Source organism: Bombina bombina, chromosome 5 (genome assembly GCF_027579735.1).
Source record: "Bombina bombina isolate aBomBom1 chromosome 5, aBomBom1.pri, whole genome shotgun sequence".
In the NCBI taxonomy this organism is placed as follows: domain Eukaryota; kingdom Metazoa; phylum Chordata; class Amphibia; order Anura; family Bombinatoridae; genus Bombina; species Bombina bombina.
This window is the reverse complement of record NC_069503.1, coordinates 1166637478-1166655725: the sequence shown is the minus strand read 5'-3', so window position 1 is coordinate 1166655725 and position 18248 is coordinate 1166637478. Positions and strand designations below refer to the sequence as shown.

General features: G+C 38.8%; 1 protein-coding gene across 1 annotated transcript in view; it reads left to right on the top strand.

The window, feature by feature from the left end:
- The window catches only part of PARP10 (poly(ADP-ribose) polymerase family member 10), a 189137-nt gene extending 171346 nt beyond the window's left edge, over positions 1–17791 (top strand). Inside the window, exon 5 of the mRNA XM_053715995.1 lies at positions 17585–17791. Coding sequence (XP_053571970.1) covers positions 17585–17776 — 192 coding nt within the window. The 3' untranslated portion in view covers positions 17777–17791. The remainder of the gene's footprint in view (positions 1–17584) is intronic.
- The last annotated feature ends 457 nt before the right edge of the window (positions 17792–18248 follow it).

Sequence of the window (18248 nt, the reverse complement as noted above, 5' to 3'; positions counted from 1 at the left end):
GCAGAGGCTTAGATACAAGGTAATCACAGAGGTAAAAAGTATATTAATATAACTGAGATAAGGAGCAGTCTGCAGAGGCTTAGATACAAGGTAATCACAGAGGTAAAAAGTATATTAATATAACTGAGATAAGGGGCAGTCTACAGAGGCTTAGATACAGGGTAATCACAGAGGTAAAAGGTATATTAATATAACTGAGATAAGAGGCAGTATGCAGAGGCTTAGATACAAGGTAATCAAAGAGGTAAAAAGTATATTAATATAACTGAGATAAGGAGCAGTCTGCAGAGGCTTAGATACAAGGTAATCACAGAGGTAAAAAGTATATTAATATAACTGAGATAAGGGGCAGTCTGCAGAGGCTTAGATACAAGGTAATCACAGAGGTAAAAAGTATATTAATATAACTGAGATAAGAGGCAGTATGCAGAGGCTTAGATACAAGGTAATCAAAGAGGTAAAATGTATATTAATATAACTGAGATAAGGAGCAGTCTGCAGAGGCTTAGATACAAGGTAATCACAGAGGTAATAAGTATAATAATTTAACTGAGATAAGGGGCAGTCTGCAGAGGCTTAGATACAAGGTAATCACAGAGGTAAAAAGTATATTAATATAACTGAGATAAGAGGCAGTATGCAGAGGCTTAGATACAAGGTAATCAAAGAGGTAAAATGTATATTAATATAACTGAGATAAGGAGCAGTCTGCAGAGGCTTAGATACAGGGTAATCACAGAGGTAACAAGTATATAATTATAACTGAGATAAGGAGCAGTCTGCGGAGGCTTGGATACAAGATAATCACACAGGTAAAAAGTATATTAATATAACTGAGATAAGGAGCACTCAGCAGAGGCTTAGATACACGGTAATCACAGGTAAAAAGTAACTGAAATAAGGGACAGTCTGCAGATGCTTAGATACAGGATAATCACAGAGGTAAAAAGTATATTAATATAACTGAGATAAGAGGCAGTCTGCAGAGGCTTAGATACAGGGTAATCACAGAGGTAAAAAGTATATGAATATAACTGAGATAAGGAGCAGTCTGCAGAGGCTTAGATACAAGGTAATCACAGAGGTAAAAAGTGTATTAATATAACTGAGATAAGGGGCAGTCTGCAGAGGCTTAGATACAAGGTAATCACAGAGGTAAAAAGTGTATTAATTTAACTGAGATAAGGAGCAGTCTGCAGAGGCTTAGATACAGGGTAATCACATAGGTAAAAAGTATATTAATATAACTGAGATAAGGAGCAGTCTGCAGAGGCTTAGATACAAGGTAATCACAGAGGTAAAAAGTATATTAATATAACTGAGATAAGGAGCAGTCTGCAGAGGCTTAGATATAGGGTAATCACAGAGGTAAAAAGTATATTAATATAACTGAGATAAGGAGCAGTCTGCAGAGGCTTAGATACAGAGTAATCACAGAGGTAAAAAGTATATTAATATAACTGAGATAAGGAGCAGTCTGCAGAGGCTTAGATACAGGGTAATCACAGAGGTAAAAAGTATATTAATATAACTGAGATAAGGGGCAGTCTGCAGAGGCTTAGATACAGGGTAATCACAGAGGTAAAAAGTATATTAATATAACTGAGATAAGAGGCAGTATGCAGAGGCTTAGATACAAGGTAATCAAAGAGGTAAAATGTATATTAATATAACTGAGATAAGGAGCAGTCTGCAGAGGCTTAGATACAAGGTAATCTCAGAGGTAATAAGTATAATAATTTAACTGAGATAAGGGGCAGTCTGCAGAGGCTTAGATACAAGGTAATCACAGAGGTAAAAAGTATATTAATATAACTGAGATAAGAGGCAGTATGCAGAGGCTTAGATACAAGGTAATCAAAGAGGTAAAATGTATATTAATATAACTGAGATAAGGAGCAGTCTGCAGAGGCTTAGATACAGGGTAATCACAGAGGTAAAAAGTATATGAATATAACTGAGATAAGGAGCAGTCTGCAGAGGCTTAGATACAGAGTAATCACAGAGGTAAAAAGTATATTAATATAACTGAGATAAGGAGCAGTCTGCAGAGGCTTAGATACAGGGTAATCACAGAGGTAAAAAGTATATTAATATAACTGAGATAAGGGGCAGTCTGCAGAGGATTAGATACAAGGTAATCACAGAGATAAAAAGTATATTAATATAACTGAGATAAAGGGTAGTCTGCAGAGGCTTAGCTACAGGGTAATCACAGAGGTAAAAAGTATATTAATATAACTGAGATAAGGAGCAGTCTGCAGAGGCTTAGACACAAGGTAATCACAGAGGTAAAAAGTATATTAATATAACTGAGATAAGGGTCAGTCTGCAGAGGCTTAGATACAAGGTAATCACAGAGGTAAAAAGTATATTAATATAACTGAGATAAGGAGCAGTCTGCAGAGGCTTAGATACAGGGTAATCACAGAGGTAAAAAGAATATTAATATAACTGAGATAAGGGGCAGTCTGCAGAGGCTTAGATACAGGGTAATCACAGAGGTAAAAAGTATATTAATATAACTGAGATAAGGAGCAGTCTGCAGTGGCTTAGATACAGAGTAATCACAGAGGTAAAAAGTATATTAATATAACTGAGATAAGGGACAGTTTGCAGAGGCTCAGATACAGGGTAATCACAGAGGTAAAAAGTATATTAATATAACTGAGATAAGAGGCAGTCTGCAGAGGGTTAGATACAAGGTAATCACAGAGGTAAAAAGTATATTAATATTACTGAGATAAGGAGCAGTGTGCAGAGGCTTAGATACAAGGTGATCACAGAGGTAAAAGTATATTAATATAACTGAGATAAGGAGCAGTCTGCAGAGGCTTAGATACAAGGTAATCACAGAGGTAAAACGTATATTAATATAACTGAGATAAGGAGCAGTCTGCAGAGGCTTAGATACAGGGTAATCACAGAGGTAAAACGTATATTAATATAACTGAGATAAGCAGCAGTCTGCAGAGGCTTAGATACCGGGTAATCACAGAGGTAAAAAGAATATTAATATAACTGAGATAAGGGGCAGTCTGCAGACGCTTAGATACAGGGTAATCACAGAGGTAAAAGGTATATTAATATAACTGAGATAAGGGGCAGTCTGCAGAGGCTTAGATACAATGTAATCACAGACGTAAAAAGTATATTAATATAACTGAGATAAGGGGCAGTCTGCAGAGGCTTAGATACATGGTAATCACAGAGGTAAAAAGTATATTAATATAACTGAGATAAGAGGCAGCATGCAGAGGCTTAGATACAAGCTAATCACAGAGGTAAAACGTATATTAATATAACTGAGATAAGGAGCAGTCTGCAGAGGCTTAGATACAAGGTAATCAAAGAGGTAAAATGTATATTAATATAACTGAGATAAGGAGCAGTCTGCAGAGGCTTAGATACAGGGTAATCACAGAGGTAACAAGTATATAATTATAACTGAGATAAGGAGCAGTCTGCGGAGGCTTGGATACAAGATAATCACACAGGTAAAAAGTATATTAATATAACTGAGATAAGGAGCAGTCAGCAGAGGCTTAGATACAAGCTAATCACAGGTAAAAAGTAACTGAGATAAGGGACAGTCTGCAGATGCTTAGATACAGGGTAATCACAGAGGTAAAAAGTATATTAATATAACTGAGATAAGAGGCAGTCTGCAGAGGCTTAGATACAGGGTAATCACAGAGGTAAAAAGTATATTAATATAACTGAGATAAGGAGCAGTCTGCAGAGGCTTAGATACAAGGTAATGAAAGAGGTAAACAGTATATTAATATAACTGAGATAAGGAGCAGTCTGCAGAGGATTAGATACAATGTAATCACAGAGGTAAAAAGTATATTAATATAACTGAGATAAAGAGCAGTCTGCAGAGGCTTAGATACAAGATAATCACAGAGGTAAAAAGAATATTAATATAACTGAGATAAGGGGCAGTCTGCAGAGGCTTAGATACAGGGTAATCACAGAGGTAAAAAGTATATTAATATAACTGAGATAAGGAGCAGTCTGCAGAGGCTTAGATACAGGGTAATCACAGAGGTAAAAAGTATATTAATATAACTGAGATAAGGGGCAGTCTGCAGAGGCTTAGATACAAGGTAATCACAGAGGTAAAAAGTATATTAATATAACTGAGATAAGGGACAGTGTGCAGAGGCTTAGATACAGGGTAATCACAGAGGTAAAAAGTATATTAATATAACTGAGATAAGGAGCAGTCTGCAGAGGCTTAGATACAAGGTAATCACAGAGGTAAAAAGTATATTACTATAACTGAGATAAGGAGCAGTCTGCAGAGGCTTAGATACAAGGTAATCACAGAGGTAAAAAGTATATTAATATAACTGAGATAAGGGACAGTGTGCAGAGGCTTAGATACAGGGTAATCACAGAGGTTAAAAGTATATTAATATAACTGAGATAAGAGACAGCCTGCAGAGGTTTAGATACAAGGTAATCGCAGAGGTAAAAAGTATATTAATATAACTGAGATAAGGAGCAGTCTGCAGAGGCTTAGATACAAGGTAATCACAGAGGTAAAAAGTATATTAATATAACTGAGATAAGGGGCAGTCTGCAGAGGCTTAGATACAAGATAATCACAGAGGTAAAAGTGTATTAATATAACTGAGGTAAGGAGCAGTCTGCAGAGGCTTAGATACAGGGTAATCACAAAGGTAAAAGTATATTGATATAACTGAGATAAGGAGCAGTCTGCAGAGGCTTAGATACAGAGTAATCACAGGTAAAAATTATATTAATATAACTGAGATAAGGAGCAGTCTGCAGAGGCTTAGCTACAGAGTAATCACAGGTAAGGGGCAGTCTGCAGAGGCATAGATACAAGGTAATCACAGAGGTAAAAAGTATATTAATATAACTGAGATAAGGGGCAGTCTGCAGAGGCATAGATACAAGGTAATCACAGAGGTAAAAAGTATATTAATATAACTGAGATAAGGGGCAGTCTGCAGAGGCATAGATACAAGGTAATCACAGAGGTAAAAAGTATATTAATATAACTGAATTAAGGAGCAGTGTGCAGAGGCTTAGATACAAGATAATCACAGAGGTAAAAGTGAATATAACTGAGATCAGGAGCAGTCTGCAGAGGGTTAGATACAGGGTAATCACAGAGGTAAAAAGTATATTAATATAACTGAGATAAGGAGCAGTCTGCAGAGGCTTAGATGCAGGGTAATCACAGAGGTAAAAAGTATATTAATATAACTGAGATGAGGAGCAGTCTGCAGAGGCTTAGATACAAGGTAGTCACAGAGGTAAAACGTATATTAATATAACTGAGATAAGGGGTAGTCTGCAGAGGGTTAGATACAAGGTAATCACAGAGGTTAAAAGTATATTGATATAACTGAGATAAGGGGTAGTCTGCAGAGGGTTAGATACAAGGTAATCACAGAGGTTAAAAGTATATTGATATAACTGAGATAAGGGGTAGTCTGCAGAGGGTTAGATACAAGGTAATCACAGAGATAAATAGTATATTAATATAACTGAGATAAAGAGCAGTCTGTAGAGGCTTAGATACAAGGTAATCACAGAGGTAAAAAGTATATTAATATAACTGAGATAAGGAGCAGTCTGCAGAGGCTTAGACACAAGGTAATCACAGAGGTAAAAAGTATATTAATATAACTGAGATAAGGGACAGTTTGCAGAGGCTCAGATACAGGGTAATCACAGAGGTAAAAAGTATATTAATATAACTGAGATAAGGAGCAGTCTGCAGAGGCTTAGACACAAGGTAATCACAGAGGTAAAAAGTATATTAATATAACTGAGATAAGGGACAGTTTGCAGAGGCTTAGATACAAGGTAATCACAGAGGTAAAAAGTATATTAATATAACTGAGATAAGGAGCAGTCTGCAGAGGCTTAGACACAAGGTAATCACAGAGGTAAAAAGTAAATTAATTTCTTTTACGATATGACGAGTCCACGGATTTAATCCTTACTTGTGGGATTTATCCTCCTGCTAACAGGAAGTGGCAAAGAGCACCACAGCAGAAATAAATCTGTCTTAAAAAGAACAGGGTGGGCCGTGGACTCGTCGTATCGTAAAATAAATTAAAATTTATCAGGTAAGCATAAATTTACTTTTCTTTTACAAAGATATGACAAGTCCACGGATTTCATCCTTACTTGTGGGATACCAATACCAAAGCTATAGGACACGGATGAAAGGGAGGGACAAGACAGGAACCTAAACGGAAGGCACCACTGCTTGAAGAACCTTTCTCCCAAAAACAGCCTCAGACGAGGCAAAAGTATCAAATTTGGAAAATTTGGAAAAAGTATGAAGAGAGGACCAAGTTGCAGCCTTGCAAATCTGTTCCACAGAAGCTTCATTTTTAAATGCCCATGAGGAAGCCACAGCCCTAGTAGAATGAGACGTAATTCTTTCAGGAGGCTGCTGTCCAGCAGTTTCATACGCTAGACGGATGATACTCCTCAGCCAAAAAGAAAGAGAGGTAGCTGTAGCTTTCTGACCCCTACGCTTTCCAGAATAAACCATGAATAATGAAGAAGATTGACGGAAATCCTTAGTCGCCTGCAAGTAAAACTTCAAGGCACGGACCACGTCCAAATTATGCAATTTACGCTCCTCTATAGAAGGATTAGGACATAAAGAAGGAACAACAATTTCCTGATTAATGTTCTTATTTGAAACAACCTTAGGGAGTAACCCAGGTTTCGTACGTAAAACCACCTTATCAGAATGAAAGATAAGATAAGGCGAATCACATTGTAATGCTGAAAGCTCTGAAACTCTACGAGCAGAAGAAATAGCAACCAAAAATAAAACTTTCCAAGATAACAACTTAATATCTATGGAATGCATGGGTTCAAACAAAACCCCTTGAAGAACACTAAGAACTAAATTCAAACTCCAAGGTGGAGCAATTGGTCTAAATACAGGCTTAATTCTGGTTAGAGCCTGACAAAAAGACTGAACGTCTGGAACCTCAGCCAAACGTTTGTGATGCAAAATTGACAAGGCAGAAATCTGTCCCTTTAAGGAACTTGCTGATAACCCTTTCTCCAATCCTTCTTGGAGAAAAGACAGAATCTTAGGAATCCTAACCTTACTCCATAAGTAACCCTTGGATTCACACCAAAAACGATATTTACGCCATATCTTATGATAGATCTTTCTAGTGACAGGCTTACGTGCCTGAATCAAAGTATCAATGACCGCATCAGAGAATCCCCGCTTAGATAAAATCAAGCATTCAATCTCCACGCAGTCAGCTGCAGAGAAATTAGATTTGGATGATGGAAAGGACCTTGAATGAGAAGTTCCTATCTCACTGGTAATTTCCACGGGGGCAGAGAGGACATGTCCACTAGATCTGCATACCAAGTCCTGCGTGGCCATGCAGGCGCTATTAGAATTACCGAAGCTCTCTCCTGTTTGATCTGAGCGATCACACGGGGAAGGAGAGGAAACAGTGGAAACACATAAGCCAGGTTGAACGTCCAAGGCACTGCCAAGGCATCTATTAGTTCGGCCTGAGGATCTCTCGACCTGGAGCCGTATCTTGGGAGTTTGGTATTCTGTCGAGACGGCATCAGATCCAACTCCTGTTTGCCCCATCGAAGAATCAGAGAGGCAAATACCTCTGGATGGAGTTCCCACTCCCCCCGGATGAAAAGCCTGACGGCTTAAATAATCCGCTTCCCAGTTGTCCACACCTGGGATATAGATTGCTGACAGATAACAAGAGTGAGTCTCCGCCCACTGAATTATCTTGGATACTTCTGACATCACTAAGGAACTCCTCGTTCCTCCCTGATGATTGATGTAATGTTGTCCGACTGGAACCTGATGAATTTGGCCAAAGCCAACTGAGGCCATGCCAGAAGCGCATTGAATATTGCTCTCAATTCCAGAATGTTGATTGGAAGTAGAGCCTCCAACTGAGTCCACACACCCTGAGCTCTCAGGGAATTCCAGACTGCACCCCAGCCCAGAAGACTGGCGTCCGTTGTCACTATCACCCATGAGGGTCTGCGGAAACACATCCTGGGCAGATGATCCGGCAACAACCACCAAAGAAGAGAGTTTCTGGTCTCTTGATCCAGATTTATCAGAGGAGATAAATTCGTATAGTCCCCATTCCACTGACTGAGCATGCACAGTTGCAGTGGTCTGAGATGAAACCGAGCAAATGGAATGATGTCCATTGCTGCCACCATCAATCCAATCACCTTCATACACTGGGCCACTGAAGGCCGAGGATTGGAATGAAGGGTCCAACAAGTATTTAGAATCTTTGATTTTCTGACCTCCGTCAGAAAAATCTTTATTGCTACAGAATCTATTAGTTTTCTCAGGAAGGGAACCTTTGTCTGCGGAATTAGTGAACTCTTTTCTAGATTCATTTTCCAACCGTGAGTTCTCAGAAAGGATAACACTGTGTCTGTATGAGACCTTGTTAGATGATAAGCCGACGCCTGAATCAAGATATCGTCCAGATAAGGCACCACTGCTATACCCCGTGGCCTGAGAACTGCCAGAAGGGACCCTATAACCTTTGTGAAGATCCTGGGTGCTGTGGCCAACCCGAAGGGAAGAGCCACGAACTGAAAATGTTTGTCCAGAAAGGCAAACCTTAGGTATTGATGATGATCCTTGTGAATATGAATATGAAGGTAAGCATCCTTCAAATCCACGGTAGTCATATATTGACCCTCCTGGATCATTGGTAAAATTGTTCAGATAGTTTCCATCTTGAAGGATGGGACTCTGAGAAACTTGTTTAGACTCTTGAAATCTAAAATGGGTCTGAATGTTCCCTCTTTTTTGGGAACCACGAAAAGATTTGAGTAAAACCCCTGTCCCTGTTCCAGTATCGGAACGGGACGAATTACACCCATAGTAGAGAGGTCTTTTATACAATTTAAGAATGCCTCTCTTTTTATCTGGTTTACAGACAATCTTGAAAGAAGAAATCTCCCCCTGGGGAGAAATCCCTTGAATTCCAGTTGATACCCCTAAGACACAATTTCCAGTGCCCAAGGGTCCTGAACATCTCTTGCCCAAGCCTGTGCAAAGAGAGCCAATCTGCCCTCTACTAGTTCCGCTCCCGGATCGGGGGCCACCCCTTCATGCTGTCTTGGTAGCAGCAGCAGCGGGCTTCTTGGGTTGTTTACCCTTGTTCCAAGCCTGGTTGGGTCTCCAGACAGACTTGGCCTGAGTAAAATTCCTGCTTTGTTGAGGAAGAGGAAGAAGAGGGTACTCCTTTAAAGTTCCGAAAGGAACAAAAATTATTTTGTTTACCCCTATTCTTAACAGACCTATCCTGAGGTAGAGCATGACCTTTACCTCCAGTAATGTCAGAAATGATTTCCTTCAGCTCAGGCCCGAATAGGGTCTTACCCTTGAAAGGAATAGGCAAAAGCTTTGACTTAGATGACACATCAGCAGACCACGATTTTAACCATAGCGCTCTACACGCTAAAATGGCAAATCCTGCATTTTTAGCCGCCAATTTAGCAATTTAAAAGGCGGCATCTGTGACAAAAGAATTAGCTTAAGAGCCTTAATTCTATCCAAAATATCCTCTAAGAGAGTCTCAACCTTAAAAGACTCTTCCAAGGCATCAAACCAGAAAGCCGCTGCAGTAATTACTGGAACAATGCAAGCTGTTGGTTGTAAAAGGAAACCCTGATGAATAAATAACTTCTTTAAAAGACCCTCTAATTTTTTATCCATAGGGTCTTTGAAGGCACAACTGTCCTCAATAGGAATAGTTGTACGTTTAGCCAGGGTAGATATAGCTCCCTCCACCTTAGGGACAGTCTGCCAGGAGTCCCGAATGGTGTCTGAAATAGGATACATTTTCTTAAAATTAGGAGGGGGGAAAACGGTATACCCGGTCTATCCCACTCCTTCTTAACAATCTCCGAAATTCTCTTAGGAACCTTAAAAACATCAGTGTAAGTGGGAACTTCTAGATATTTGTCCATTTTACACAATTTCTCTGGTGGAACCATAATAGGGTCACAGTCATCCAGAGTCGCCAATACCTCTCGAAGTAACAGGCGGAGGTATTCTAGCTTAAATTTAAAGGACATAACGTCCGAATCTGTCTGAGGTAACATACTTCCAGGATCTGAAAGTTCTCCCTCAGACAAAATTTCCCTAACCCCCAACTCAGATCCCTGTGAGGGCATATCGGAAATAGCCAACAAAGCATCAGAGGACTCAGTATTGACATTAATTCCTGTCCTACTGCATTTACCCTGTAACCCTGGTAACTTAGATAATACCTCTGTAAGGGTAGTTGACATAACTGCAGCCATATCCTGCAGAGTAAAGGAATTAGACGCCCTTGAGGAACTCGACGTCGCTTGTGTGGGCGTTAATGATTGTGACACTTGGGGAGCATTAGGTGGCATATCCTGATTCTCTTCAGACTAGGAATCATCCTTAGGCACACTGTCTTTACATAAAATATGCTTTTTACATTGTAAGGCCCTTTCAGTACAAGAGTAAGAGGGGGTTCCACAATGGCTTCTAAACACATAGAACAAGGAGTTTCTTAAAGTTCAGACATGTTAAACAGACTGGCAATAGCCACAATAGTCGTAATTAACCTTTAATTGTGAATTAAACAAATTTCCCAAAAAAATGTACTGCGCCTTTAAATATTAAAAGCGCAACAATTTTACTGTGCAGCACTAAAAAACGATATTTTTTTGCACTAAATAATCAAACAAATCAGTTCAAATTTTCCAAAATTTTTTGCAGCAATGGAGCAAAGCTAAATCACCCTGAAAAAAACTTTTTATATATGGCAAAAAACTTTAACATGGATAATAGCCCCTGCACCTCGCCACAGCTCTGCTGTTGCGCATACCTGTCCCCCGGGTACTGCGGATTGAATCAACAATGATCCGGTGATGACTTATCCACTTTTGGCCCCACCGGAGCTAATGTCTGCTGCCTTCTAGTCAGAAGAAAACTGCGCATCTGAGCTCGCGAACTAGGCTCCGCCCACGATGGGCGTCATTTTCACAATCTCCCTAACCGCATGGAAAGCGGTTTACATAGCCATGTGGTCCCCAAGTGTACTCTTAAAAACACATAGTCAATATGTCTGCCTGCTGCCTTGCATAATAAAAACACAGCAGCCTTTTAAAACAAATGAGTTCCCCAGTGTCAAGCCCATAATAAACGTTCATATAAAAATGAATATTATGTATGCACCAGTAAGATCAGTAACCCATAGTCCCTATATGTCTACTGCTTACCCCTTCCCTTACAGGGAATAATGTCAGCTAGTTCTGATATAACAAGTCTCCTCAGAGGACTGAACATACCTCAATGCTGCTTGTAGCATGACACCGTTCTCCACACTGAAGATTTCTCTTGCACTACCTTCAGAACTCTGTGGGAACCAGAATGGATCTTAGTAACGTCTGCTAAGATCATCAACCTCAGGGTAGAAAAAGATTTCTTCCTTCCTCTTAGGAATCCAGACTGATGATATCTCCCTGAGGAAAAGAGTACTCACCGGTACCATTTTAAAACAAAAAATATCTTGATAGAAGAAACTAAAACTAACACCTCACTTTACCTCTTCCTTTCACTAACACAGGCAAAGAGAATGACCTGGGGTGGAGAGGAGTGAGGAGCTATATATACAGCTCTGCTGTGGTGTTCTTTGCCACTTCCTGTTAGCAGGAGGTTAATATCCCACAAGTAAGGATGAAATCCGTGGACTCGTCGTATCTTGTAGAAGAAAAGTATATTAATATAACTGAGATAAGAGGCAGTCTGCAGAAGGTTAGATACAGGGTAATCACAGAGGTAAAAAGTATACTAATATAACTGAGATAAGGGGGCAGTCTGCAGAGGCTTAGATACAAGGTAATCACAGAGATAAAAAGTATATTAATATAACTAAGATAAGGAGCAGTCTGCAGAGGCTTAGATACAAGGTAATCACAGAGGTAAAAAGTATATTAATATAACTGAGATAAGGAGCAGTCTGCAGAGGCTTAGATACAGGGTAATCACAGAGGTAAAAAGTATATTAATATAACTGAGATAAGGGGGCAGTCTGCAGAGGCTTAGATACAAGGTAATCACAGAGATAAAAAGTATATTAATATAACTGAGATAAGGAGCAGTCTGCAGAGGCTTAGATACAAGGTAATCACAGAGGTAAAAAGTATATTAATATAACTGAGATAAGGAGCAGTCTGCAGAGGCTTAGATACAGGGTAATCACAGAGATAAAAAGTATATTAATATAACTGAGATAAGAGGCAGTCTGCAGAAGGTTAGATACAGGGTAATCACAGAGGTAAAAAGTATACTAATATAACTGAGATAAGGAGCAGTCTGCAGAGGCTTAGATACAAGGTAATCACAGAGATAAAAAGTATATTAATATAACTGAGATAAGGAGCAGTCTGCAGAGGCTTAGATACAAGGTAATCACAGAGGTAAAAAGTATATTAATATAACTGAGATAAGGAGCAGTCTGCAGAGGCTTAGATACAGGGTAATCACAGAGGTAAAAAGTATATTAATATAACTGAGATAAGGGGGCAGTCTGCAGAGGCTTAGATACAAGGTAATCACAGAGATAAAAAGTATATTAATATAACTGAGATAAGGAGCAGTCTGCAGAGGCTTAGATACAAGGTAATCACAGAGGTAAAAAGTATATTAATATAACTGAGATAAGGAGCAGTCTGCAGAGGCTTAGATACAGGGTAATCACAGAGGTAAAAAGTATATTAATATAACTGAGATAAGGGGGCAGTCTGCAGAGGCTTAGATACAAGGTAATCACAGAGATAAAAAGTATATTAATATAACTGAGATAAGGAGCAGTCTGCAGAGGCTTAGATACAAGGTAATCACAGAGGTAAAAAGTATATTAATATAACTGAGATAAGGAGCAGACTGCAGAGGCTTAGATACAAGGTAATCACAGAGGTAAAAAGTATATTAATATAACTGAGATAAGAGGCAGTCTGCAGAGGCTTAGATACAGGGTAATCACAGAGGTAAAAAGTATATTAATATAACTGAGATAAGGAGCAGTCTGCAGAGGCTTAGATACAAGGTAATCACAGAGGTAAAAAGTATATTAAGATAACTGAGATAAGGGGGCAGTCTGCAGAGGCTTAGATACAAGGTAATCACAGAGATAAAAAGTATATTAATATAACTGAGATAAGGAGCAGTCTGCAGAGGCTTAGATACAAGGTAATCACAGGTAAAAAGTATATTAATATAACTGAGATAAGGGGCAATCTGCAGAGGCTTAGATACAAGGTAATCACAGAGGTAAAAAGTATATTAATAAAACTGAAATAAGGGGCAATCTGCAGAGGAGTAGATACAGGGTAATCACAGAGGTAAAGAGTATATTAATATAACTGAGATAAGGGGCAGTCTGCAGAGGCTTAGATACAAGGTAATCACAGAGGTAAAAAGTATATTAATATAACTGAGATAAGGAGCAGTCTGCAGAGGCTTAGATACAGGGTAATCACAGAGGTAAAAAGTATATTAATATAACTGAGATAAGGGGCAGTCTGCAGAGGCTTAGATACAGGGTAATCACAGAGGTAAAGAGTATATTAATATAACTGAGATAAGGGGCAGTCTGCAGAGGCTTAGATACAGGGTAATCACAGAGGTAAAAAGTATATTAATATAACTGAGATAAGGGGCAGTCTGCAGAGGCTTAGATACAGGGTAATCACAGAGATAAAAAGTATATTAATATAACTGAGATAAGGAGCAGTCTGCAGAGGCTTAGATACAAGGTAATCACAGAGGTAAAAAGTATATTAATATAACTGAGATAAGGAGCAGTCTGCAGTGGCTTAGATACAAAGTAATCACAGAGGTAAAAAGTATATTAATATAACTGAGATAAGGAGCAGTCTGTAGAGGCTTAGATACAAGGTAATCACAGAGGTAAAAAGTATATTAATATAACTGAGATAAGGAGCAGTCTGCAGAGGCTTAGATACAGGGTAATCACAGAGGTAAAAAGTATATTAAGATAACTGAGATAAGGGGGCTGTCTGCAGAGGCTTAGATACAAGGTAATCACAGAGATAAAAAGTATATTACTATAACTGAGATAAGGAGCAGTCTGCAGAGGCTTAGATACAAGGTAATCACAGAGATAAAAAGTATATTACTATAACTGAGATAAGGAGCAGTCTGCAGAGGCTTAGATACAAGGTAATCACAGGTAAAAAGTATATTAATATAACTGAGGTAAGGAGCAGTCTGCAGAGGCTTAGATACAAGGTAATCACAGAGGTAAAAAGTGTATTAATATAACTGAGATAAGGAGCAGTCTGCAGAGGCTTAGATACAAGGTAATCACAGAGGTAAAAAGTATATTAAGATAACTGAGATAAGGGGCAATCTGCAGAGGCGTAGATACAGGGTAATCACAGAGGTAAAGAGTATATTAATATAACTGAGATAAGGAGCAGTCTGCAAAGGCTTAGATAGAGGGTAATCACAGAGATAAAAAGTATATTAATATAACTGAGATAAGGAGCAGTCTGCAAAGGCTTAGATAGAGGGTAATCACAGAGATAAAAAGTGTATTAATATAACTGAGATAAGGAGCAGTCTGCAAAGGCTTAGATAGAGGGTAATCACAGAGATAAAAAGTGTATTAATATAACTGAGATAAGGAGCAGTCTGCAAAGGCTTAGATAGAGGGTAATCACAGAGATAAAAAGTGTATTAATATAACTGAGATAAGGAGCAGTCTGCAGAGGCTTAGATACAGGGTAATCACAGAGGTAAAAAGTATATTAATATAACTGAGATAAGGAGCAGTCTGCAGAGGCTTAGATACAGGGTAATCACAGAGGTAAAAAGTATATTAATATAACTGAGATAAGGAGCAGTCTGCAGAGGCTTAGATACAAGGTAATCACAGAGGTAAAAAGTGTATTAATATAACTGAGATAAGGGGCAGTCTGCAGAGGCTTAGATAGAAGGTAATCACAGAGGTAAAAAGTATATTAATATAACTGAGATAAGGAGCAGTCTGCAGAGGCTTAGATACAAGGTAATCACAGAGGTAAAAAGTATATTAATATAACTGAGATAAGGAGCAGTCTGCAGAGGCTTAGATACAAGGTAATCACAGAGGTAAAAAGTATATTAATATAACTGAGATAAGGAGCAGTCTGCAGAGGCTTAGATACAAGGTAATCACAGAGGTAAAAAGTGTATTAATATAACTGAGATAAGGGGCAGTCTGCAGAGGCTTAGATACAAGGTAATCACAGAGGTAAAAAGTATATTAATATAACTGAGATAAGGAGCAGTCTGCAGAGGCTTAGATACAAGGTAATCACAGAGGTAAAAAGTATATTAATATAACTGAGATAAGGAGCAGTCTGCAGAGGCTTAGATACAAGGTAATCACAGAGGTAAAATGTATATTAATATAACTGAGATAAGGAGCAGTCTGCAGAGGCTTAGACACAAGGTAATCACAGAGGTAAAAAGTATATTAATATAACTGAGATAAGGAGCAGTCTGCAGAGGCTTAGACACAAGGTAATCACAGAGGTAAAAAGTATATTAATATAACTGAGATAAGGAGCAGTCTGCAGAGGCTTAGATACAAGGTAATCACAGAGGTAAAAAGTGTATTAATATAACTGAGATAAGGGGCAGTCTGCAGAGGCTTAGATACAAGGTAATCACAGAGGTAAAAAGTATATTAATATAACTGAGATAAGGAGCAGTCTGCAGAGGCTTAGATACAAGGTAATCACAGAGGTAAAAAGTATATTAATATAACTGAGATAAGGAGCAGTCTGCAGAGGCTTAGATACAAGGTAATCACAGAGGTAAAAAGTATATTAATATAACTGAGATAAGGAGCAGTCTGCAGAGGCTTAGATACAAGGTAATCACAGAGGTAAAAAGTATATTAATATAACTGAGATAAGGAGCAGTCTGCAGAGGCTTAGATACAAGGTAATCACAGAGGTAAAAAGTGTATTAATATAACTGAGATAAGGGGCAGTCTGCAGAGGCTTAGATACAAGGTAATCACAGAGGTAAAAAGTATATTAATATAACTGAGATAAGGAGCAGTCTGCAGAGGCTTAGATACAAGGTAATCACAGAGGTAAAAAGTATATTAATATAACTGAGATAAGGAGCAGTCTGCAGAGGCTTAGATACAAGGTAATCACAGAGGTAAAAAGTATATTAATATAACTGAGATAAGGAGCAGTCTGCAAAGGCTTAGATAGAGGGTAATCACAGAGATAAAAAGTATATTAATATAACTGAGATAAGGAGCAGTCTGCAGAGGCTTAGATACAAGGTAATCACAGAGGTAAAAAGTGTATTAATATAACTGAGATAAGGGGCAGTCTGCAGAGGCTTAGATACAAGGTAATCACAGAGGTAAAAAGTATATTAATATAACTGAGATAAGGAGCAGTCTGCAGAGGCTTAGATACAAGGTAATCACAGAGGTAAAAAGTATATTAATATAACTGAGATAAGGAGCAGTCTGCAGAGGCTTAGATACAAGGTAATCACAGAGGTAAAAAGTATATTAATATAACTGAGATAAGGAGCAGTCTGCAAAGGCTTAGATAGAGGGTAATCACAGAGATAAAAAGTATATTAATATAACTGAGATAAGGAGCAGTCTGCAAAGGCTTAGATAGAGGGTAATCACAGAGATAAAAAGTATATTAATATAACTGAGATAAGGAGCAGTCTGCAAAGGCTTAGATAGAGGGTAATCACAGAGATAAAAAGTGTATTAATATAACTGAGATAAGGAGCAGTCTGCAAAGGCTTAGATAGAGGGTAATCACAGAGATAAAAAGTGTATTAATATAACTGAGATAAGGAGCAGTCTGCAGAGGCTTAGATACAGGGTAATCACAGAGGTAAAAAGTATATTAATATAACTGAGATAAGGAGCAGTCTGCAGAGGCTTAGATACAGGGTAATCACAGAGGTAAAAAGTATATTAATATAACTGAGATAAGGAGCAGTCTGCAGAGGCTTAGATACAAGGTAATCACAGAGGTAAAAAGTATATTAATATAACTGAGATAAGGAGCAGTCTGCAGAGGCTTAGATACAAGGTAATCACAGAGGTAAAAAGTATATTAATATAACTGAGATAAGGAGCAGTCTGCAGAGGCTTAGATACAAGGTAATCACAGAGGTAAAAAGTATATTAATATAATTGGTTGGTTATGCAAAATGGGGGAATGGGTCATACAGGGATTATCTATCTTTTTAAACAATACACATTTTCAAGTAGACTGTCCCTTTAAGTATAACCCACTGCTTAGTGCTTTTTTATTACAACAATGAAACTATAATTTGTTGTGAGCTAAGTGTATTGGATTTATGTGGCTGTGTTACGGCTTTAGCCCAGTTCAGGAGGCTTTGGGAACAGAATGCAGAAAATAAAGGGAAATGCTATTTCTTGTGACCTTGGGATAAGTGAGAGCAGCAAGAAGACGTCTTGTTAAGTTATTGATTCTTCTGTAGGTCCAGAGAGTTCACAACACGTTACTGGACAACCAGTATGAGCTGAAGAAGAGGAGCGTGGAGGCCTCTGACACCAGGAAGCCCGTGGAGCGTGTGCTCTATCACGGAACCACAGAGAGCAGCGCTATGGAGATCTGTCACCACGGATTCAACCGCAGCTTCTGTGGAAAGAACGGTGAGAGACAGAGTTGATAATTAGCTTCATTTTCTAGATGAATAAAATATAAAAATACACAACAGTTATTAACTACTGGGCTCTGCCAGTGCCCCACAACCCTCACATAGCAATTAACCTCTATGTCTGCCTCAGTAACACAGTGATTAACCCCTTGTCTGATGGAAGTATACAGAACACTATTATTAACCCTTGTTTGCCTAACTACAGGCTTCTCCCAGCACAGCAACCCCCCTTACATTTAACTACCTCCCTTCCATCACAAGCTCTACAACTAACCCCTCACCCTATCCTATCTTACTGACCCCCTCACCCTATCCTGTCCCACTGACCCCCCTCACCCTATCCTCTCTCACTGACCCCCCTCACCCTATCCTCTCTCACTGACCCCCCTCACCCTATCCTCTCTCACTGACCCCCTCACCCTATCCTCTCTTATTGACCCCCCTCACCCTATCCTGTCTCACTTACCCCCGTTACCCTATCCTC